The 25,930-nt window shown below is 36.5% G+C and overlaps 2 protein-coding genes across 3 annotated transcripts; one reads left to right on the plus strand and one right to left on the minus strand.

Annotated features, from left to right (window-relative positions):
- Positions 1–1,415: 1,415 nt before the first annotated feature.
- Positions 1,416–15,016, minus strand: LOC129258821 (alpha-taxilin-like). Its single transcript, XM_064098635.1, has 13 exons — positions 14,930–15,016; positions 12,839–13,040; positions 11,866–12,099; positions 11,373–11,476; positions 10,744–10,914; positions 10,065–10,130; positions 9,103–9,231; positions 8,836–8,955; positions 8,353–8,427; positions 7,457–7,549; positions 5,829–5,924; positions 3,884–4,004; positions 1,416–3,210 (listed from the first exon to the last, which is right to left on the minus strand). The coding sequence occupies exons 1-13, from the start codon at positions 14,972–14,974 to the stop codon at positions 2,822–2,824; spliced, it is 1,845 nt and encodes a 614-aa protein (XP_063954705.1). The 5' UTR covers positions 14,975–15,016; the 3' UTR covers positions 1,416–2,821.
- On the plus strand, positions 15,007–25,327 carry LOC129258817 (uracil phosphoribosyltransferase homolog). 2 transcript variants are annotated; one of them, XR_010293405.1, is made up of 7 exons: positions 15,007–15,530; positions 18,391–18,433; positions 18,725–18,857; positions 19,285–19,446; positions 19,982–20,080; positions 21,400–24,584; positions 24,921–25,327. XR_010293405.1 is itself a non-coding variant. In XM_054897054.2 (6 exons), the coding sequence occupies exons 1-6, from the start codon at positions 15,394–15,396 to the stop codon at positions 21,504–21,506; spliced, it is 681 nt and encodes a 226-aa protein (XP_054753029.1). In that variant the 5' UTR covers positions 15,007–15,393; the 3' UTR covers positions 21,507–25,327. The 2 variants fall into 2 exon arrangements, 1 of the variants encoding a protein (XP_054753029.1); XM_054897054.2 differs by having other exon boundaries at positions 21,400–25,327.
- The last annotated feature ends 603 nt before the right edge of the window (positions 25,328–25,930 follow it).

The following is a 25,930-nucleotide window of genomic DNA, read 5'->3' on the forward strand; positions in this document are numbered from 1 at the left end:
AGATGAAATATCACCAGCAAAGTGAAAGGACATATATAAATGCACAAAGGAGTAGCATTGCTCAAACAATAAACAGCACTATCAACATATTCAATATCAAATATCAGTTTGCCATCTCCTCCACACATTGGGATATCATCCATCAGCTAAATGAAACCCAAGAAGCGAGTTGCTTACATAATCCTTCAAAACTATTCTTGAAGTCTATTCTGCTCTACTTTTACAAAATGAAGAAAGAAGCAAATGTGTTATTTCCTGTAAAAGAATAAATTGTGTCTGTCATTTACATAGACAGGACATCCATGAGTTATCATGATGGTAAACAAGCCATACAGTGTATCTCATAGCAGAACCTATGTTGTTCTATGAAATTTGCCTGAAAGGAAAAATCATTTGTAAAATGCAAACTCAATTTGGGTTAACATGTCATATGCTTCCTTCGGTCAAAATAGGGAACTGTAACTTCTGATGGTTTCCATGGCGAAGAAGAATAGTACAGTGGTTTCATGGTACACCATGTATTCTTTCTTGGGGGTACATGTATGTTGGTCCTGAAAAGGACCACCCAAACTCAATCGTATGACGAATGTATTCATTCTCATGAAGACGACACGAACACACTTGTTGAAATGCCAAGTTTGGGCGGTCCTTTTCACGACCAACATATGCCCATGGAAGAATACACGGTGAACTGTGAAACCACTGCACTCTAGGGACGTATTCTTCACAACTGGCTGCAGAGAATTATAAAAAATGCTTCATTGAGATTAACTTTAGAATAAGCAGCCTGATACAAACCATAATCATGTTTGAACGATTTTAAGTTTGCATTACTGTCTTTTACCATAATCCTACAGAAAAAAGGGCCTACTCCTACAGTTCTTTCTCATGTTAAGATGATATACCACTGAAAATCAACACGAGAAATATCAAGAATCAATGACCCTCATTTCACGAACTTTCAAATTTTCTCCTTCCAGCACCCTATAACATAAAAGATACAATCAATTTTACAATTAAGTGTAACTGTACCTCTATGGCTAACCATGAACATAAAGTTACAATCAATTGTCAATATCAACTGTATCCTTTTATGTTAAACTCCCCAGACATAAATGAAAGCGGTTTAGCAAATTCAAGGTTTAGTGTTTTACCCCCCCCCCCATATCCAGACTGCTTAGAAACTTGAATGCTTGTAGGTAAGCAACCAGATGACCAGAGGTTTAATGTCCTCTCTGAGGGACTGAGTAATGTGGACAACCACCTTATAAAGATGACAATATTGCATTGACCCAACCTTGAAATTTGAAAGCTGAATTGAGAGACCATACTTTTCCAATATAAACTCTTTCTCTCTCACTGAATTAATTGCCATCAGACAAGCATGTTTAAAGGGGAAGTTCACCCTGAAGAAAACTTTGTTGTAAAAATAGCAGAAAAAATAGTAAAAAATATTGGTGAAGATTTGATGAAAATCCGTTAAAGAGTAAGAAAGTTATTAGAGTTCAAAGTTTTGGATTTGTGACGTCATAGACGAGCAGCTGCCCCATGTGTTATGTAATATAAAATGCATGAATTTCAAATTTTGCATGGTTCCTGATGACTTATTTTTGTTTTTTATTCAAGATCGGGTGTGAAATGATTTGTCTATTGATATACAAAAAGTAAAGTGAAAAAATGACATTTCATTGATTTTTTACCATTCGCTATGTAGGAATGCTGCTCGCATATGACGTCACAAATCAAATAATTGGAATTCTAATAACTTTTTAACTATTTGATGAATTTTTCTCAAACCTTCGGCAATATTTTTTATCATTTTTTCTGCTATTTTTACAATAAACTTTTTGTCAGGGTGGACTTCCCCTTTAATAGTTCTGTCATTTCCTGTTATATTCCACCTGCTGTTGATGACGACGACGTTTCACACAATCAATTCAAGCATGATGCCATAACAGATTCAAAGGTGCCGATTTCTACAACCAAGCTATGTATGTCCAAATGTCTGGCGAAAAATGTGAGTTTTTGAGTGATGCTTGAAATAGATCCTATTACTCACCTGTTTTGACTGCTTAAACGTGAACTCAGAAATGAGCTTTGAATGGTCGATTTTGAATGAAACTAGCTTTGAATGGGTAAAAAGAAATCACACACTAACAAATTTCAAATTAGGTTTCCTTTGCCTTACATTTTCTCAAAATGCTAAGTTTCTAATGGTTAAACCACATATATGTATTGTTCTTTGTCAAAACACTAATCCTAGGCAGCTTCCATTTCAATATCAAACCATGCAAGAGGAAAAAATAATGGAAAATAGATGAAAAGTGGAATCAAGGCTTCGTGTGTTAAGCCAAAGGTACTCACACAATAAATCATTTCAGTGATTTATGAAAACATGATATTGGAATTTATTTTCTTCAAGGGAGATGCAGAGGATAAAGATGGTAAGTTGATTTTCAGAGAACTCAACTTGCATCCCTTGGCCCGGTTTCACAAAAAAACATGTTATCGATAAACAATGTGAAATCTCTCTGACAAATCTGATACCAGCCAATGAGATACTATAATCTCAGTTGCTTGTAACAGCAGCTTTTGATAACAAGTTTTATGAAACGGGGGAGTATTTCATGAACCTTGCCAGCACCGACATGATGTCTTTCTCTGACAGATACCATAGCAACAGTCGGAGACTGGTGCTTCTCAGCCAATCAAAATTAAGGGTTTGACTGCAACTGTCAGAGCTGACATGACAATCTATTCAGTGCTGACATTGTTGATAAAAGTGCCCCTCAGGGATCTTATGGTTGTGCAACGGTATATCCTATGCTTCTGATGACACAGGCAATTCGACTTTGGTATCCTCGCTCCCTCCACCATTTGCTTCTTCCATTGCTTTATCATTCTTCTCTACACAATCTTTCTTCTCACCATCCTCCTTTCCCTTCTCTCCATCCCCCTCCTCCACTCCAGCTGCTTCGTTCTGCTCCTCCTCCTTTCCATTTCCTCCTTCACCTCTCCCTCCGTCGTCCTCATTCCCTCCATCCGCACTCGCTGCAGCGCTGCTATCCCCTGAAGGGCTACTGTCTGTCGGATCGGAGGCGGGTTTCGTCTCGGGCTGGAGGTTAGAGATTATTTCCCCGTTGCAGGTTGGTTCTTGGGCTGAGCTGAGTTCTGTGACCAGGTCTGATGAAGGCGAGGATTGAGAAGCATCTATACAAAGAGGTACCGTACATCCTATTAATAAATCATACCCTCCAGCCCAAAGCCCAACCAATAAGTCCCCCAAAATGGATTTGTGAGATTTTGGTTTGAAAAAGCATACTCAAAGCTTGATCAAAAATTGATAACAGTAACCTACACAAGTACTTGATCGAGTGTAGAAAATTTGCAGTGAGAGCGTCTAAGAATGAGGAGAAAACACAGTTTGAACTTTACCATTCACTCAAGCATGGGACGTGCATGCTGTGCAATCTTGGTGGAACTTTTAAGCAGTCTGAAAAACTGGTGTAAAAAATTCCTGTTTCTTGTTTTTTATTCACCTTTAAATCTTGAAATTTTGACAGTATGAAGAAACATTATATTTCAGACAAGCAAATTATCTGAGTTAGATTTTGGAAGACAAAATAACTGTTTTAAGGCAAAAACAATCTGGGGGGTGTTTCACAAAGACTTAAGTATGACTTAAGTCGCACTTAAATGCTGACGCGTACATGATATGCAACGCGCGATCTTATTGATAGATACACAGTAGTGCGCGTCCTCATGACACGATCTGACCAATGCGGTCAAGCCTTTCATACCGTACGCAACTCGGTATTTAAGTGTGAGCCTAAGTCATACATAAATCTTTGTGAAACACCCCCCCAGGAATATGCCTAAGTACCTTGTGATGATCTTGCTTTGCCTATTAGAGCATTCCTCTCAGCTTGTAAAGCTCGACATAGATTCTCTAGTCTATTGATCTTGATCTTCCTATCTAACAGCTCCTTCTCGTGCCGCCCTTTCTGTAAAAAAAACCCCAAAAATTATGACAATAACGACTGCCTTTGACAAAATGAAATAATAAACTACAACATAAAAACATCAAAATAAGCTTAAATTTCCAATTTAATTTCATGGGCTTTCATCTGAGTTTTTTTTCTTTTTTTCTACTGAATAGCTGAAAGCGATGAAATCTGATGACCTACCAAATATATATTGGGATTCCACTCTACATATTCTGATCATTAAACTCAGGTTAAACCCTAGTCTAAACTAGAGTTTTAAACCTTGCTTCTATGGAATGGTGGGCTTCATGATATTTCTTCAGTATTCAAGGCAATTATAATTTATCAATTAATTCTGTCAAATTCACAATATTTTTTTGCAGTTGGATAAGAATAATTATTTTTAAATTGGTGAATGAGTTGATAACTGGCACTCCATAAAAATGTGATCTAAGACACCGTTCTCAATACCTCAACCTAGTTTACTGGAAACTAGTTTAGTGGAAACAAGTTTAACGTGCAGTGAGAACGGTTGAAGCGATCTTTCAACCTGTTCAGAAAACCACCCCGGGATGTAGTTTTCAAAATCGCTTTGCCTCGTTAAACTCGTTTTAGCGTGAGGACACAACCGTTCTTCGGGAAGCGATCTCCGCACATTTTGAGCGCACTACTCCACACGACAGGTGTAGAATGCCTACGCTGCGGTTTCAAATTTCGTGCGAAACGTGTCACCCAACTGAGAGCATTTCCATAGCAACAAGATCGCTTCACGTGAAGTGATTTTGAAAAACACTTTCGTGTGATCAAGAGGGAACGCTAGCAAAGCGATCTTCCAAACTGGTCTCCTGAATCGGTTTCCAGTAAACTAGCTTTAGAAAGCGTAATGAGAACGACCTCTAACTTAACCCAGGTTTAAATAAACCACATGTTATCAGAATACCACCCTATTTGCCTAGCTGAGATCGATATACATATGGACCTTCAAACCTTCATAAAAGCCCATAGCAATGATCTATCAACTTAAAATGAAGAAGCCAAGATGAAAATCTTATATTTTCTACCATTGTCACAAGAGATACTAGAAGCCTGTCCCAATGAAAAAAACCACCTTACTATAAACCACTAAGATGAGTCATACATGTACCTCTTCGGCTATTATAATCAGTAATTTATTTTTGGTTTCCTAGTGGCCATTGAACCTTGGATCTTCATAAAAACAGCCAAAATTATCAAACCACTTGGCTAAAATAAACCAACATTAGACTTTCCTCTATGACTGTTATCATGAGTGATTTATTTCTGGTTTCTTAGTGGGCATCGAACCTTGGACCTTCATAAAAACTGCCCTAATGATCAAACCCATCGACTAAAACAAACCAATATTATTCTTACCTCTATGACCATTATCATAAGTGATTCATTTTTTGTTTCTTATTGGACATTGAACCTCGGACCTTCATAATAGCAGTCATCATGACCAATCCACTCAACTAGAATAAACCAACTATAGTCTTCCCTCTTCAGCCATTGTCATGAGTGATTTATTACTGGTTTCTTAGTGGATGTTGAACCTTGAACCTTCATAAAAGCAGCCCAAATGATCAAACATTTTGACCAGAGCTGCCAACCTTAACTTTGAAAAAATCCTATGCTTTTTTTTTTTAATCCTATTTTCAAGCCTAAAATCCTATTTATCTATAAAATTTTGAAAAACATACCAAAATCATCATTTTCACAAGGAAAAATCCTATTTAATGTCACTTTCCCCTTAAAAATCCTACTAAATACAATCCTACTAATCTGCAGCTCTGTTCAACTAGAATAAACCAAGACGAGTCTTACCTCTTCCACCATTGTCATGAGTGATTTATTACTGGTTTCCCATCGACCTCTCCATAGGTTTGTCTCTTTCTCCAGTTTCTTGATTTTCTTTGTCATCTGTCAAGCGAGAAAAGCAGAAATCAGTATTACATTTTTAGATTTATCTTGGGGCTGTTTGTAAGTTATAAATAATTGTTTGGCATTTTGTGTACTGAGATACCCCACATTTTCCAAGTTTTACTATATTAGGAGTGTATTTCTTATAACCCCAATGTGATGGCATGCAGACTTTCTATTGCACTGGCAAAAAAAAAGAACGATCAAGTAAAAGAATACATTGCTTATAGAGCTGGTATCAAGGAAAAAAAACAATTCCTTTCCCCTTCAAAAAATCTTTTGAAATCAAGTTACAGTAAGTAACGGTCTATTAACCGCAAAAGTCGGGGGTGCTGTCTATCCACGGTAACGGGTATGAGTCAGCCGTCGTAACCCCTCCCGAACACGTAAGACGTCTGCCAGTTCACAACACTTCGAGTGGCCGGGCGTAGCCGCCCAGGGCAATGACGTTTAGAGGGGTATGAGCCGCGGGTAATGAGAAGTGATTATTATGATCTTAATCAAATATTGTCCATAACAAGCGCACCCACCTTCATGACACTAATTTCGACTTTATTCTCGATTTAAAGCAGCGAAGTTCCCTGGCTAAGTTCAAAGAGACGCCAAGCATACTCGGTAATATTTTGTCACAGCTGAGCGAGAGTTGAGTGAGCTAAGCTAGCTTGCGTTGTATTGTGGTTATAGTGCGACTTAAGCTGGCGCTATTCATTTTAACCCCTCCCCTCCAAAGTCCCGTTTCGCGCCAGCTTATTTTTTCTTTCCCCGTTTGTTTTTCATAAGATACCATGTACACCACGCATGAGAGACGGCACGAAGCCGTAAAAACAACTGGAAAAAATGCCAATTTCTTTGTTTCTTGAACCTTCCTGTAATCCCGTATCCAAAATTCATGCTAAGACATCGAATGCTAGACAAATTCTGAAAGTGATCGTGAGGTTGTGATGCAAGAAATGTGAATGTTTCTTCCTCTTACGCCAGGAAAGACACAGATCATAATTTGATAAGATGTACTGGTACGGTAGGCCTATCGTAGTTTGCAATGTACAAGAACGGCAGTGCTACGTGTGTGCACTGTGACTGTGAGGTGAGTGAGTGTGTAAGTGGCCAATATTGCCGGGACCTTTCTTTCTTGCTAACATTTGTTGATGAATTGATCAAGAACAGCAAATTTCCGCATACCGGTAATCTCTTTGGATACTTTGAAATCTTTAACTTAGTTTTTGTTTCTTTGTACCTCAAATATGCATGTAAATGTGAGAAGGATTTTATTATTATTTTTTTTTTTTAGTCCAAAGTTGGGGGTGCGGTTAATCCACGGGTGCGGTTTATAGTCTGTTACTTACGGTATGTCAAAATGGAAAAGGTCACACAACTTTGTCATTCCATGCTACAAACGCTCACCCAATACAAGTTTTAAAACGCACTCAACTTGACACACACATTATTGTTGGCTTCAATTCCAACTTATATTATGATCACTACCACAGGTAAAATTCATAGACGATCTTAACACACCATGCATATTTCCTTACCTTGTCCATTTCCTGTTTAAACGTCTGGAAGACCTCATTGCTCTTTGTTAATGTACTCTGGAATTCTTCAAACTTCTCGGTATATACTGCCAACTGAGAGACAAAAGAGATGACATATTTATTTATTCAACATTGATGCAAAAGAGTTACCTTGACAACAACAAGAAACAAGACTGGAGAGTTGCAAGAAATGGCCTCTGGGCATTCCACCAACATCTACTTGGAAATTGGTTATGTAAGACACATCTTTTTGCCGTTGCATTTTATGGCACTTATGTGACAAATCTGGCCAGATGGCGAAGTACATTAAAAACAAATAATCACACAAGAGATGGCAATAACAATATGATTAATAAATGTTATTTACCTATAGGTACCCACTTCAGTGCTCACATCAAGAGAATGTGTGTTAAATACACGTGCATACTGTGAAACACTTTTTATGACACCCCCCATCCCTCCCACGAAATAGTATTTCCTGATTTATCGTACATAAATAACCGATATAATTTGAAGAAAAAAAATCATATAAGGCCGGCCAGCATAGAAATGGTAAACAGAGATTTTTTTACGTGACTGCTAAGAAAGCATGAATGCTTATAAGCAAGCAACCACAGGACCGACGGCTTTAAGTCTTCTCCGAGGGAACTGGTAATGATGATTAATGCATTACCAAAGGGCACTAGCACACCAAGTGAGAATCGAGCCCAGGTCATTGGAATCCAAAACCCCACTCTACCGACTGAGGTATCGCAGGTGAAGAGTAAAGTGGTATGACTATAGCAATCAATTTTTTTACTTTACATGATTCACCAAAACTTCCTGTTAAGCTAATTTGTGCAATTGAATGCATCTTTTATGTAACAGGGTCCAAGTCAAATAAATGTGAACCTCACCTGAGCTTTCAACTGTGCTTCTTGTTTTGTATACATTTCCAACCTTCTTTTTGAATCTACCGATTCTGTCAACAACTGGAGGGATGAAATAAAGAGAAATCATTAACATCAACAAATGTGAAGATTATCAAATATGTTCAACACAATACACATACCCTGATGTAAGAATGCATGTCCTGTTATGCAGTTATTTCAATTTTTAATGATTGTATGTTACCTATTGTACGAAAATTGAAGCTTTATATGTCCGAAGATCTGGGTAAGTTCTGAGCACCCGCTTGACAAGCATAGGCTTCTTGAGGTGTTACCCATTTCAACCTTCCCACATTTTATATTACAACATCTGAAAATTAAGAAATTTAATTAAATTGAGTTGAATATGATCCATATATCTGAAAAGCAGTGCAACTATAATGATAAGTACATTTCTGTATTTCATCATTCAAAAGAATTACAAAACTAAATTTCATAACTGCTACTTACCAGTTCAATTTCTCGTTTATTCCTTTCTTTCTCTTCTGCCAATGCTAGATTTGATTGTTGTAATTTGGCATCATAGAGCTGTGATTCGAGGTCTTTATGCTTGAATAACTTCTCTATGTGCTGAGGAAGGAGGCAAAAAAGAGGAAAATAATAAATTTGAAGTTGATAAGATAATCCACTTGTTGCTTATTCATTCATTCCTTCCTTCCTTCCTTCATTCATTCATTTTAAGGTGGCAAGTCACATTTTATAATAAAGTGTACCCACCTCTTCTCTCCTCTCATATTGTTCAACGAGATTCTTAAGTTTGGATGCGAGCTCAATGTTTTCTTCTTTTAGCTTGATATTCCTGGTGTGATTATCCTGCATTTGTGTTGTAATCTCATTGATTGTTTGCTGCAAAAAATAGAAGAAAAAAATATTCATGAGTACTGTTTTGTAAATAAAAGGAAATGCTACATAGGTGCATATAATAGAATTGCTTACAGTACTTTTGACTATTCATACAAGTCATTAGCAGTGTCTGCTCTACCGTAGGTCTAACACTAGTCCAGATTGGACCTTGGTGTTTGGAAGTTCATTTTCCCAAAGCTAACATAGAGGGCACATGTCTCTCAATCTCTAATCAGCGCCAATCCACTCATCTTCATTGGCGCTGATTGGAGATTGGGAGACATGTGCCCTCTATGTTAGCTTTGGGAAAGGGAACTTCCAAACACCAAGGTCCAATCTGGATTAGTCCAACACCTAATGTGAGTTTACAAACATCCAATCATATTGATACATTGTAGCTCAACACCTAGTAAGATTCATCCCATGATCATCTCCATTTCAGCAATGAAAAGTGATCCTATACTGTGGTCTCCAGCTTTCCATGATACAGACCATTCTAAAAAAAGCGCAGTACAAATTTGCCAAATAATTAGACCTTTTTGTGATTGATAAAGGATGAAATAATTTTTATCAGACAGACAACCACAGTACATGGTGCAAATATTTATTTATCTAACAACCAACTTTAACAAAGTAGGAGTGTACAATCATACTTAGAAATCTGAAACCCACCAGGAACTTGTTGAAAAAACTCAGCGAGCGGGGTTTGGACCATTGCGAGACAGGTAAGTTACACTCCACTGACAAAGGGTTACATGCTGCAAGTGTTTGTTTATCTAACAACCAACTTGACCAAAGTAAGAGTGCACCATCATTCTTATAAACCTCAAACCTACCTGGAACTTATTGGAAACCTCTTTCCTCTTCTCATCTTCCTCTCGGGCTCTCTGAAGACTCTCGTCCTATAAAAGAAAGAAACCAAATTAATATTTACACCAATGACTGGTAAATCTAAAGAGAGAATCTTACACACATGATGAAAGACAAAGTTACCAAACATAATATTCAAACTTCAGTAAATTTATCAAAAATAGATGGGGGAGATTTTCATAATCATAAAGAAATCAGAGAAATAGAATATTGGCAGCTTGGTAGTCATATTTTCCATGAATAAACAGGAAAACACGGGAGTGCTCTCCCGTGTTCATTCTTGCGACTTTTAACAAACCAGTTTAAACTGCTTGAATCAGTTGTAACCAGTGGGATCTGCTTACCCTGATAGTCTTATTGTGCCTCTGGAGTTCCCTGCACAGACTCTCTGGCTTGCTCTTGGCCAGGAGTGCTCTGCTATGCTCACTCTGGAGACTTCAAACAAACCAGTTTAAACTGCTTTGAAGCAGTTGTAACCAGTTGGAATATGTTGGTAGACATTTTACACACATGGTGTTCGCCGCAAAGACTCTCCAACATGCTCATAGCCAGGAGTGCCCTGCCATGCTCGCTCTGGAGATTTAAATTTCACCATCACCAGTTTGAACTGATTGAATTCAGTAGTAACTTGTTGGATCTGCTTACCTTGATAGTCTTATTGTGCCTCTGGAGTTCCCTGCAAAGACTCTCCAGCTTGCTCTTGGCCAGGAGTGCCCTCCCATGTTCACTCTGGAGGTGGTCTCTTTCTCGTTGGATCTGAGAAAGTTGCTTGGTCTGTGTCTTGCTTTCCCTCTGAAGGGACTTGTGCTCACCAAGCTAAATGAAACAAAATTATTTTATCAATTCAAGGAAGAGTTTTATCATAACCAGAATAAAGTTTTGTGAAAGATTAAATCATGTGACTTACATTGGATCACCATTGCTTCTATTATTAAGAGGTTTAAATTTTGAGAATTTCATGAATTGCTGTAGAGACACAAATTTACCAGATTGAAAAAAAATTGCAATTCATCATGTGCCATGTTTGTGAAAAATTAACAAATTGCCATAGTAAACAAATTAATGACAATTATTTAGGGTGAATTTAGTACAATATAAATTTATAAAAATGGGAAGACAAGCCAGGTCATGGAGTCCATTTAAACATTGACAGTATCTGAAAATGCTTCATTAAGGCAAAAATGATACAAGTATATATTCTCTTTCAATTTAGTCCTGTAAAATCTGTTATCACTTTAATACAATGGATTGTAAAGTTCTGTATCTAAACTTACCAGCTCTGCATATTTTTTACATAAGGCAGCTATTTTATCCTCAGGTGTTTCTAGTCCATTCAAAGCTTGCATGATGGCACGGCTCATGTGCTCAGCATCTTTGCCTAAGAAATAGGAGGCAACGTTTTCATATTAATAAATAAATATATAGAACAAAAATCTGCAGCTTATGCCAATTCGTCTTAAACCAAATGATCTATTTTATATACATCAAATTTTTACTTTTTAAATCAAAGAACAAATCTTTTGGGACCACATAAATCTGTTCTACTTCAGAGAAGTTCATCTTAGAAAGAAGAAGTAATTCATTTTCCACATAACCTTGTCTAAAATAATGCTTCAACTTGGGTGATCATATGTGACAGATAGAAAGTTTTGTTATGCAAGTTTGCCTTTATGGTTCTATCAGTGATAGTATCACACCAGTTGGTATGTGATTAATGAGAGCCATGTGGTTAAAAGATCATGAGGACCAATTCTAGCTCACACTTGCCTTTCTTGACTTTCTTTCCTTCCTTCTTGGATTCCTTGGATGCCTTCTCTTCAGCTACAACCAAGGTGGCAGTCTCCGCTCCTTCTGACAACACCTCTTCTGTACTGGTCTCCGCGTCTTCCTTGCCTTGAAGATCACCATTCACTTGTTGACTGGATTGAACCGGTTCAGACGGCACCAGGATGGATTCAACAGGTGGACTCTCCTTGCTGACAATCTCCTCAATTACTGGCTCTGATTGAACAAGAGAATGGATATTACAGGAACTCCAGGGGTGGTACCAGGGTATTTTGCCAGTTTATTCTCAATTGAATAACAGCACATAGAGTTACAAAACCTTTATTTGTTTGCTCCTCTTCCCCCCCCCCCTTTTTCTTCCTTTCCCCACTACGAGAAAAAATCATATCCCCCTGCCCCTGATATATGGAAAAAGTGGAGGAGCCTAGGAACGTAGGGGTTAGTGCCTATTGCAAAATGTATTATCAACTCTCAGTCTCAAAAAAATATTTAGCACACTTTTAAATCCATCATTATATAATATACTTCATAAGCAGTAATTGTTTGAGGAATAATTGTTTCAAGGGTAAATGAAATATAATTCAAATATATAACAAAAGGCATATCATATGGTGCATCATGATGAATCATCAACACAAAAGAAAGGTCATTGCAAAATTGCAAAGATCCTAATCAATTGACCCATTTGAAGCATGCATTCAAATAACATGATACATGCCCCTGCCTTGGACAGTGAGGGGGGGGGGGGGGTGGGTTAATTGACCAAATACAACCAAATTAATTTAATAAAATCGAGGACCTGTAACATAAAGATACCATCAAAGATTGCACAATTCAGTGTAACTTCAAGTCTATGGCAATCCATGTACAAAAATTAAAATCAATTGTAAATATCAGTCATATCCCTTAATGCAACCCCCCCCCCCGGCCCCTCACCCCCTTGATCAAATCTAACCTTCCTGAGTGGTTAAGGCATCTGCAAAGTTCTCTGATAGATTGTCCACACTCTCCTCCCGCGGTAGCTCCGGGACGTCCCTCTCACTGGATGGATCTTCACTGGTCAGCAGCTCCACTGAGCTGGACTCCAGCGATGTTGTATCTCCAGTCTCTTCCATTTCCATTGATTCGCTCGTCTGTTGGTTGGTGCTCTTTGAAAGCTGCATGAGAATGGCAAGTTTTGTGGTCGGTGAAATAAATATCAGTTGTGGTAAGAATCTCAAAATGCTTGTACAGAAAAATAAAAAGAATATGTGCCAGATGATTCTGGTAAAAAAAAAAAGGTGTAATTGCTTAAGGCGACCGCACACCTTACGATTGGTCTGCGACCCGATTTCAGAATAAAATGTAGTAGAATTTGATGCTAATATTGAAACTTGGAATATCTTACTGTGTAAAGTTCTAAATCATCGTACGAATACCTATGATCAAATCTGTGACTATGCTATCATCCTTCTTAGAATAAAAGCGAATTTAATATCTAGTCGTAATGACGTCATAGCAGTCGTATGATTGGCTAAGATTTGAAACTAAATTGGCCTTTACTCCAAAAGAAAGGCTTGCAATCTTTCAAAATGGTTATATTAGTATTCTTTCGATTAATTTTAATCTCAAATAAAATGATATGTTCCATTCACATTTTCAGAAAATGAGCAAAATGCGATTTGTTCCAAAATCGGATCGCGAACAGTCGTAAGGCGTGCGGTGGCCTTTAGAATGAGCAAAATATGCATCATGGTATTCCACTGATTCCAGGGCTCAGGTTAAGAGTCCTTTATGAAAAGGGGGAGAAGAGATAGCTAGGGATAGGAATTAAACAACATAACCAATGCATTGATTTAGTGTGAGTTGCAAGGCTTGAGATGGTGTTTACTAAAGATGTAGCAAAGGCCAAGTCTAATCACATCAATACTTTTTTATATGTCTTCCCCTCCTTTGTTTGTTCTATTTCCTCTTCCTTCCTTTCTTCCAATCCTCCTCCAATTCTTTCTTCAATAGTACCATCCCTTCATCCCCTTTCTTGTGTCCTCTTTCTCTCCCTTTCAGTTCTTCTCTCTGTATTCCTTACTTTTCCTTCTCTTTTGCATGTCCTGTTCTTTTTTTTCTTCATTTTCTCCCCATTTTTGTTTTGTTTTGTTAATTTTCCTCCTCATCCTCCCCTTGTCCTTTTCCTTTTCTAGTCCTGTTAAGTCTTATTTCCTTCATCAAATTGATTCCTCAATCAATATTATTGTCCTCCTCTCCCGGTTGTGTAGACGTAGGATAGGCCTCATTGTCATCCTATCTTTCTCACATTCTCATGTTCTTCTCTTTATTTTCACATAATTTATTTTTTCCCTCCTATTTTCCCCTCTTTCGGTTCCTATTCAAATTCTTTATCTTACAGTTTAATCTTCATAGTTCATTTTCCCGAGCTGGGTTCTCTCTTTATATCATCTTGTTCTTCTCCTAATTCCTCTTTTTTCATACATCTCATTCTTCTTTTACCTTTCCTCTCTTTCTCCTCAAAATGACTAGAACTTGTCTTCCATAACTAAGTAAATCAATGCAAAATTTTGCAAAAATGCCAAAATATGCAAAGTTTTTTTCATGACAAAATATATCATGATTTTTTTTAAACCCCTTTAATTGGTTTTATTTAATAATTTAGTTCTCTAATATACATACTGTCAGAAAGATATTTTACGTTTAAATCAAAGTGCATGCGAGAATCGAGATTTACCGTTATGCAATCGTGCTTGCCCGACCGTGGTCAAACTAAAGCTCAAGCAGCGGAGCTGGAGAGGAACGTCTCGCCATAACGACCCGGCTATATTTGGCCATGTTATGCTACAATACTCGCTGCGCAGCAGAACGCACGAAAGTAAACTAGTACGAGTACGAATTCAAGTCATGCCAAAATCAATTATTATTGATATGGGCAAACAAAAGATCAAATTATAGACGGAAAATGTTAACATGATTGTAATATCAATAACTTGAACGAAAATATATTCTTCAACGTACGCACAAGACGAAATTAAAAGACTAAATATCTCTGAAAACTTACGTGAGAAAGGATACTTCCCATGCTCTCCGCCATCGCGATTTTCATGATGAACTTTGCAGCCCTCTGCGTTGAATTTTGTCACAGTGTGATCTGAAACTTTGAACGGCCGCGCTCGCGGGCCCGAGAAACTCTTGCGATTAAATTTGTCGATTTTTAACCGTAATTTTTGGTGAAATTTACTCATTTTTGCATATGTTTCGAAGCTAACAACAAGATTAAACATCTGGATACTTCAGAATTTACTTTTATCCGAGAATTTATCTTCCTAAAGTGCTTCAAAGTAGGTGCTGCATCTCTTTTGATAGAACTTACGTCGAATTGAATACGTGGGAACACAGATCACAAAATCAAAACAAAGAGCACGTGCTCGCCGCGCCTCATTGAGCCTTGACTCGAGGTTTGTTCGACTTGGACTAACTGTTGAACCGTCCAGACTAGACTAGCTTAACTGCTTAAGTAAGACAATGGGAGAAGACAAGTCTGACAAAAGTGACAGTTCTGTTGGATCAAACAGCATTGAGGAACCAGAGTATGGATGTCAACTCAAGATTTTAAAATTGAACAACCAAATTCATGAACTGCAAACACTCATCAGAGATAAGTGAGTCTAATTTAGGAAATGGAGACATCTTACACGTTCAACTTCACATAATATAACTGTCATGACTGTAGGCCCTAACATTAGTCTTCTAGACTAGAGCTAACATCATGCCCTTGCCCCGGGGACCTCGACACGTCTTAAGACAGTCATCATGCCCTAACTATTTTAGTATATTACTCATTACTAATACTAGCTAAAGCCAAGTCAAGCTGTCATCAGGGACCTGGGAACGATTTTTTCAGTGGGGGTGCTGCAATATCTTCTCAAGGTGGGGGGGGGGGGGGGCAGACACAATTTTTGTTTTCCATAATTACACACACACACACATAACACACACACACCCTCACATACACACACACACACATACATGTATATATATATATATAAATATACATATCAGTCACTTATAATATTAGCTTTCTTCTTATAAAAGAACATAAGTCATAAATATATACTTAGATAATTCGAGCGCGAGCTATTTTTTGTGGAAATTTCATGTATTTTGTCCTGAAAATTGAACATTTTGAGCAATGTTTGTGGTCCAAGATGCGTATGTAACAAATAATAATTGTGAGCGCGATCAGCGCGAGCAGATATTTTTTATATAAGCTCTGGCCTGATCGAAAGGGACGTGTTATAAGGACTGTTTGCAGTTACCCATGAAGACGATACATATATTAACAATCAAATAATGCGCGCGAAGCGCGAGCTGAAAATTTTGACATTCCGACCTAAATACTGGACATTCTAAGCACGTTTTTTAATTATGAACAGGGTAGGTATATATACAATTGATGCGAAGCGCGAGCGTAAGCAAAATTGAGATTTCAGACCAAAAAACGAGAGATTCTAAGTACTTTTCTAATCATGATGAGGATAGGTATAAAACTATACAATTGATGCGAGCGCGAAGTACGAGCGGAAACAAAATTGAGATTTCAGACCTGAAAACGGGACATTCTATTCATGTTTCGTAAATCAAGAAAATGATGGGTATTTGGATATATTCTTAAATTAATAATGTGAGCGCGAAGCGCGAGCAGAAAAATTTTGATATTCTGATCTGAAACTCTACACTGAATGTAAAATGATTTTCACAGGTAAAGAAAATTCAGACGAACAACATAAGAATAAAGATTTGTTAAAAATCAGACAAGGAATATCACAGTTATTGCATTTTAAAGATTAGCATTATTCCCAACTTGTTATATTGCTAAACTTTAGAATTAAATAACTTAACTAATCGTTATCAGATTTTGATAAAATTTATTTATTTTGATAAAATGTATTTGATATAAATATTTTCAGCCCGGAGTACCCCCCCCCCCCCAAATAAAGCTGCGTATCTGAATAAACATGCGTGCGCGTGTTTAGAGTTAGACCTAGTATCTGGGCATTCTAAATACATTTTTTTATTATAAAAATGAATAATGCGAGCGCGAAGCGCGAGCAGAAAATATTTGATATTCCGATCTGAAAGAGGGTGCATTTAAACACTATTTCAATGTGTCGGAAAATTTTGAAGTGGGGGGGGGGGTGGGGTTCTACAAAACGTCGTTCATTTTCATTACATTTCTGTCATTTATCATACCTACCACTAGATTTCCAGGAGGTGCGCTGCCTATGGAAAATAACACACGCAGCACCCCCGCTTCCCAGCCCGTAGGGCCATGGGGCAGGGCGAAAAAGACTGTAAAATTTGATTTCTATTGTCTGACTTGTAATTTTTGTATACAATACACGGGCGGTCGGGCGCGCGCTCACTTGATTCGACAAAAAACCTGGAAGTTTCAAGTCCAACCACCCCATGTCCATCCCTGCTATCGCGCGACCACGTCTGTATCTGAGCGCTGCCCCGCTGGAGCTTGATTGAGTCGCGTTATAGGAGGGATGTTATTGGAATATGTGAAAGACTATGTAAATGATTTGCGGTTGTCGGATGTGATAATTATGTACATTATAACATATTTAAAAAAATACAGGGGGAACCTGATTTCGTGGGGGTGCTGCCTATGGAAAATAATACACGCAGCACCCCCAGGATAATTTCTGGGGGTGCTTCAGCACCCCCAGCACCCCCGCTTCCCAGGTCCCTGGCTGTCATTTGTCCCTCTAAAGTTACCTGCTCTAAACATTTTTAACATTGATCATTTGATGATTGAAAAACCTGATCAGGGCTAACGTTAGTCAAGTTAAGTTTGGGATTATTTTTTCTTCTGATGACATTAAAATAAATGCAGAGTCAATAATTTTTTTAATGAAAACTCAAAAGCCTAATCCTTGGTGTAAAAGTCTAATATTGCATTGTTTTTATAGATTTACAAGTCTATGTAATGTTGTTGTTAATGTTATTGTTAAGTGTTGTTGATATCCCTATTGTCTATTGATGCTGCTTCTGGATATTGTTTGGAACAACAAAATTCTCATAAATTTGTACATTTTCATTCATTAAAAACATTTACTTACTTACTTGAGAGGAGTCAAGGACTTGTTTTTCAATTCATGAATGTATGTTTTCTTTACTCATGACTCTAGTCTAGGTTTTTGGGGCTGTTTCTCCCATAAATATCTGCCCTCCACACACGTTTAGTTGTTTTAAAGACCAGTTTAAGAAACTTCGAAGGAATGATCGGAAGCACTACAGGACTACATACTTCTTCCGTACAACGATGATGATGATGATGATGATGTTCTGTTTCATATTTTCATTTGATCTTTGCTTATTTCATTTTCATGAACTGTGGTTCCAATTAATGGAGGAGGTCTTTTTCTACTTGTACAGTAGTAGATCTAGGTCTCGGTCATTATTCAACATGTAATTCTACTCTTTCTTTTTTAACTCTGTTTTGTTTTCTTTCAGGACAACTTCAAGAGGAGACTTTGTATTCTATGCAAACAGGCTGGTAAGATCCATGTATCTCTTTAAAAACACTTTTAGAAAATAATAGTGTTTATATTGATTTCATGTTTACCTAATTGTACCAAGTCTTGTTTTCTAGTTCAGTATTTCTCTGCCTATAGATGTAAAATTAGTTCTCACTGAAAACTTCCTTTATTTAGTTTATCATTTATATTTTATCAATTAGTGTCTGAGTTTTCTGTTGTGATAATAGTAGTACCTGTTCTCGTTATCAATTTTCATTATCATTGATACTATGTTATATATATTTATGATTTTTGAAATATGTTCTTAGATCCGATTGGTTGTTGAGGAGGGCTTGAACCAGCTACCTTACAAGACATGTGAAGTGATCACACCGACAGATGAACCCTTTGATGGAGTGGAGTTTCTTCATGGAAATTGTGGCGTCAGCATTATGAGAAGTGGTGAGATCCCCTTTGTTTTAATTTTCCCCTTTCTCTTTTCTTTCTATTTTTTTTTCATTTCTTCTAAATTTCTTGTTATCTCTTTGTATCTTAATTCTCTTCACTTTCTCCATTTCCCCTGAAAACAGATTTTTTCCTGGTGAAGTAGATAACATTAAGAAAACAAATCCTACCCTTTAACGTTACAGATTAATATTCATACAATTATATGACTATTTTATTATACACTGTATCAGAAATCTTGTTTATAATGTTTAGAATAATTAAAAGTTATCAAACGGTTTACCAGTGACAAGCATTGTATTCATTACTAGGTATAGAGCATGAATTTCAGTTGTTGCATTTGATAGTGTTTGCTGACAATGGTAGGTCACTAAATGAATTTTTATTTTTTTCCTCCTTCCTCTATTGTCTTTGTGCTTCATAGGCGAGGCCATGGAACACGGTCTGCGAGACTGTTGCAGGTCGATACGAATCGGCAAGATTCTGATCAAAACAAATGAAGAAACGGACGAGGCCAAGGTGTACTATGCCAAGTTTCCACCCGATATTAGTAGACGAAGAGTGCTTCTCATGTACCCTATACTTAGTAAGTCTGTGCAATCCATTTCTCCATTGTATACCTACATTCAGAATCTTTATTTCCTATTTATTTGGAGCCTATAAATCACAAGCTTATAGCTTTCAACTTTGACACCTAACCTTCACTAATATAGTTTTCTTATTGCATGTGTTCGAAAATTTGAATTGTTTAAGATCTTGGGATGGGATATTTGGTTTTGGAATTCCTGTGTGTTTTTTTTTCTTTCTTTTCCTTAAGCATTTAGCAAATTTCACAGAATCATTATTTCATGAAAATGAACGTCACAATCATGAGATAATTATGCAGTTAAAAATAAATGCCAACATACTAAGGTAACTTGTCAATAGCCAGTCATTGTTTTTGCACAGGGATCCCACTAAAATTATAACATTTGATAATAAGTTTCATGAAAAAGGTCACTGGCCTTTATATTTTTCATTGCTATTATAACATATTATTTTGAATTTGTATGAAGAATTGAAGACGCTGTTGTGCCAAGAGTAATTTCTTGACTTAAATTTGTTCGATTCTCTTCAACTAGACTCAGGAAACACTGTGATACAAGCAGTAAGGGTCCTCCAAGAACATGGTGTTGATGACAAAAATATTCTTCTTCTCACTCTCTTCTGTACTCCACATGGTAAGAATAGCTTAAAGGTCAAGTCCACCCCAGAAAATTGTTGATTTGAATAAATGGAGAAAAATCAAACTAGCATAACGCTGAAAATTTCATCAAAATCGGATGTAAAATAAGAAAGTTATGGCATTTTAAAGTTTCGCATATTTTTCACCAAACAGTGATATGCACAACTCAGTTACATGCAAATGAGTCAGTCAATGATGTCCATCACTCACTATTTCTTTTGTTTTTTATTGTTTGAACTTTGAACTATACAATATTTCATTTTTTAGAGATTTGACAATAAGGACCAACTTGACTGAACCATATAGTATAAAACAATGCTAATTCTACATGTTCAGGGAGGAATTAGTCTTTGTTTCACTTGTCAATGAGGAGAAAATTAGAATATTTCATGTAATAAACTACAAAAGAAATAGTGAGTGGATGACGTCATCAGTCTCCTCATTTGCATACCGACCAGGATGTGCATATAACTGTTTTGTGAAATTAAGCAAAACTTTAAAATATAACCTTCTTATTTTACATCCGATTTTGATACAATTTTCAGTGTTATTTTTGTTGGATTTATTCAAATCAACTTTTTGTTGAGGTGGACTTGTCCTTTAATATCCTTTTTTTTTCTTCTTTTTTTTTGCATGATTAGCAAACATTTAAAACTCAACAGCTCAAATGTCACTTATTTATGACCCTCCACCCCAAAACCAAGAACAAGTCACCTGAAATGATTTTTGAATTTTTCGTCAAGTTTGAAAAAGCACATTCCTAAGCTTTGAAATAATTTGTCAAAATTGATCAACAATACCTAACCACAGAAATATTTTGATTGAATGTAAGAGCTTCAAGGAATAGTAAACAAGGTTTGAAGTTTGAGGTTCAAACCGAGTAATCTCAGTGAAACTTCCAAGCAGTCCCCCCAAAATGGTGTCAAAGAAACTATTTTTTTTTTCATTTCTCATCTACTTGACAACTTTTTTTAATACATTATTGACCCCCTTTGTAAAAGTTTGAAATGAAGATTCCATGAGTTTAAAGGGCAAATCTATGACAAAAAAAAAATCAAACTTCTGTATGCCCAATCCCCATTTTCTCAATTAACTTCACTTCAAGACCTACTGAAGCCATGCTAATTTGAGAGCAAAACTCCTCTTTATATGATATCCAATGCAGAGATAAATCATTATAGGTCCTGATTATAAGTTATAAGGGTCGGGTAAATACTTTATGAGATTGCCCTATGTGGAGTTTGTTTACGTTTCAATCTTTAAACTATTTGGATCCTTCCATTTTGTTGTGGTCCATTTCATATTTGCCTGCAGGTGTAGAGACTGTGATCAAGGAATTTCCAAACATCACCGTCTTGTCATCGGAAAAGGACCCGGTTCCACCAGTCCACTTTGGTCAGAAATATTTTGGGACAGATTGACCATCCACTGACCGATGAAGAAATAATGGACAATGATTCATTGCAAGAATGCAAGAATACCATCGGAATTCATCAAGGTATCCTTCCTCCATGTACAAGTAGCCTTGCAGCGCTGTCTTTGCTGTTAAGTGAAACACAAGTGACGTGTGTGATACAGTCAAGCATTATAAGCATATTATATGAAGGGATTATTTCAAGCATTATTTTAAGATCCGAAAAATATCTTTCTTCACCGCACTATACTCAACTTCTGACGTTACTTTATCCATCAATGGTTGAAGGTCCAAACCTATTCATAGATCAAATGGAATTTTGATACGTGTGTTTGAGATTGTTACACTAAAGCATCATTTTTATTTCCAGTTTAAGCTACCTTTTCATAATCCCTGATTGGGATTTGATGTATAAATTTACTGGTAGTCATTTCTTACTACATTTGAGATACAAGGTATTTGTCAGCAACATACGTGACATACATAATCACTTTGTGTTTTTAAGGTCCCCCTTCCTATCCCATTGAATTTGGCTGAAGTACATTATTTATTCACTGATCATTGTGTTCATATTTGTTTCTATACACTGTTTTTAAAGAAAAACTCTTCAATACAATTATATACAGTTCATTGTTATTTTGATTTTAGAATTCTAGTTTAAATAAATTTGCCATATTATATTGCTTCCCGTTTATCCACATGATGCCCAAACATGATCCATTATCGCCCAAACTCCATAATCCATACTGTGCTCAAAAAGAAATTTCATTGCATCCAAGATTTTGTGTGGATGTGTCTATTTCAACAATGCTCTTTTCCGTATACAATTTGATGATGGACTTCTGGCATTCCAACGTAATCTAAGTCGGGTGAGCAGAGTATTTTGTGTAAAGATTTCTCTTCAGACCCACATATTCGATTCCATGAATTTGTCATCATTTTGTTATGCATCTTTCCTGGACAAGACGAGGGGAGCACTTCATCAAACATTTTTCATCTGACAAGACGTCAAATCTGCCACCTTTCTTTGATTCTGATTGGCCGAGAAGCACATTTCCCATGGAAAATGTCAGATTAAACGGGACTTGTCGGATAAACATTCGACAAGTGCTTTCATTGAATGCTCCCCTGCTATCAGTTATTCTGAGATATTGAAAATGTACAAATTTACAGTATATTTGTAACAGGTCATTGGCAACCTTATACTCTAGTCTTTGTATACTTATCTTTAGATTATATAAGTTTCGATATGGTGCTACTTCTATCAAATGGAGATTCCAATTACATTCAATCTGGCAGTCTAAACATTTTGCAAGCTAATAATCTGACATGACACGAACCCAGAAAGGAGATCAAATGTCTCACCAGATTACTATTAACCCTATCTAGGCCGAGGGGGGGGGGGCCTCGGAGGCCTCCCCCCTCAACGATTCGCGCAATATTTTCGCCGCGCGAAATTTATTGACCGCGCCGCTCGCTGACTTTTTACTTTGAAGTCTTGCGTAACTTTTGAGACCAATTTTGCGTCACCCAGGTACGTGGTTCCGAAATTACGCAACATTATGTAAGTTCATGTCAGACCAAAAATTGCTCAAAAACGTGATTTTGTGTACAAAGTCAATGCAAATTGTGTTTTCAACCAAAAATCATAAATGTATGGTTATTTTTAGTTTTACTGGTCTGAATGTATTTATTTTATGCTTTTTATGATCTCAGAAGAGTCCCCAACAAATTTCATTGAAAAAACAATGAAAAACAAAAGGTAAAAAAACAAAGAAACATAAGAAATTGCAAAAAACAATATAATACATAAGAAAATGATTTGATATCGCAATTTTGATCATGTACACTTGCTAAGAGCACCACAAAGAGTTTCTATACCAAAAATTAGAACATTTGGAGCTTTATTTAGGGAGTTAAAGGAAAAAGTATGATTTCGCATACTAATTACGCATGAATTAGCATTATCACTTAAAAGCAATTTGCATGAAATAAATTACTATACAATTTTGTAGATTATGGCCCAGACAACCCGCGTGCCAATTTTCGGCGCGATCATGCGGTCGACGGCCAAGATCTCCCCTCCCCTGGCCATATGAACTCCCAAAATACCCCGGCCTAGATTATATATATGTAGATAGGGTTAAAGCTTGAAGTCAATCTTTATTTTTACATTAAAGGGGAATCCAGCCTTGGCCATCAAATGTTGTGTTGGGAAGGAGAAAAATAAATTAAACAGAGTGGTGAAAGTTTGAAAGAAATCGGACAAGCAATAAGAAAGTTATAGCTGCTTTAAAATTTAGATCACTAATACTATGTAGATTTCAAATTGGCAACTGGGTAAGTAAATTATGACAAGGGGCAAGGACAACTTTTCCATAGGCCATGTACTTTATTATCAGGGATTTGTGGTTTTCTCCTAAGTACCCATTCCCCTGGGGCAGTAATCTAAATATAACCCAGGTAGTATATTGTTTTATGTCCTCATGAAAGAAAAATATAATTTGAAATAAAACTTTTGGAAAAAATCACATTTTAGCCATAATATGTATTGGAGTACATGGAAGAGTAGTCCTTGCCTTACATCACTATGACATCCCATATGTGGCCACTTTGAAGTCTCCATGGGTATAGTGATTACCAATATTTACAACTTTTAAAAATTCATAACTTTCTTGTTGTTTGTCCAATATTGTTCAAACTTTCACATATCGACTTGTCTGATTTTTCTTTTTCTTATAAAAACAAGTTTTTAATTGGGTTGGATTCCCCTTTAAAGATTTAATTAGTAAGCCCAACTAGCTGGACTCCAACAGCTGTACATTTGTGTACAATAATGTGTGTTACTGAATGTGTTGTATCAGCATTTGTGTACAGTGTACATACGCAGTGATTCGATCAAACAATCTGCAATCTGGTGTAGACTCTCTTCTGCTAGTAGTTGATGCTTGATTTCAAATTGTTAAAGGAGAATGAAACTCTTGGAGCAAGTTAGCTTTTGTGAAAGCAGAAAAATCAAAGAATAAGATCAACAAAAGTTTGAGTAAAATAGGACTAGCAATAGAAGAGTTATGAGCATTTGAATGTCGAGATCACTAATGCTATGGAGATCCTCCCATTGGCAACGCAACCAAGATCTATGATATCACAGATGAACAACTCTCCCCTTTTGGACACTGAAAATATACCCCAAAACATCTCTTTTTGCTCATTCTAATCATATGACAAACGATTCATCAATGATATAATGTTGTGAAACCTCTGTACTTGTCCTCTCATAAAGAGAACACCTCACCTTGTGATAGATTCTATAAAAGTGAGAATATAAGTGAAATAAGTACTAAAGCAATGAGGGAGTTGTACGTGTGTGACATCACAGATCTTGGTCGCATTGCCAATGAGAGGATCTACATGGCATTAGTGATCTCAATATTAGAATTCTCATAACTTTCTTATTATTCATTCAATCTTCCTAAAACTTTCAACAATATGTTTCTTTGATTTTTCTCTTTGATATGGATTCAGCTGGTTTCAAGGGTTTCATTCTCCTTTAATGTTGACGGGTAATATGAGGGTTGACGGGTAATACGAGGGTTACTTAATACTGCTGGAGTCTGTAATTAAAACCAACTTGATTTCATGGGGGACTCCCTAATCTTAAGTTTGAGGTCTTTTTTTTTAATATGATATTGTACTGGAAATATGTATTACGTATTCATATATTTAGTAGAGATGTTACATAAAGAACAAAAATGATGTGAATGAAAACAATTATGTTCATTTATTTCATTTCTTCCTTATTGTTAATAAAATATGTATGAGATAGTATTGTATGCTCTCCTTGTTATCTTTGTTGTGTATTTCCTTTTCACATTTGGACGGTATTCTATGTGTTTGAATTAATGTGGACATTGATATTTCATTACAAGGTATTCCTTTACAGCTACTCCTTGGAATCTCTGTTGCATACATTGCATGTTGCTATGTTGGGCAACTTGTCATGAATGACCTTCATTTAAAAATGTTTAAAATTTGAATATGTCGTTAAACTGACCTGTATTAAAGCATACTTTCCCCACATTAATGGTCAAGTACACCCCAGGAAAATGCTGACTTGAATAAATAGAGAAAAATCAAACTAGCATAGTGCTGAAAATTTCATCAAAATCGGATGTAAAATAAGAAAGTTATGAAATTTTTAAAATTTTGCTCATTTTTCACAAAACAGTGATATGCACAACTAGGTGAGTCAGTTGATGATGTCCATCACTCACTATTTCTTTTGTTTTTTATTGTTTGAATTATACAATATTTCATTTTTTATAGATTTGACAATAAGGATCAACTTGACTGACCTATCTGGTATTAAACAATCCTAATTCCACATGTTCAAGGAGGAATTAGTCGTATCACTTGACGAGAAAATTAGAA

This window comes from Lytechinus pictus, chromosome 4 (assembly GCF_037042905.1).
Source record: "Lytechinus pictus isolate F3 Inbred chromosome 4, Lp3.0, whole genome shotgun sequence".
In the NCBI taxonomy this organism is placed as follows: domain Eukaryota; kingdom Metazoa; phylum Echinodermata; class Echinoidea; order Temnopleuroida; family Toxopneustidae; genus Lytechinus; species Lytechinus pictus.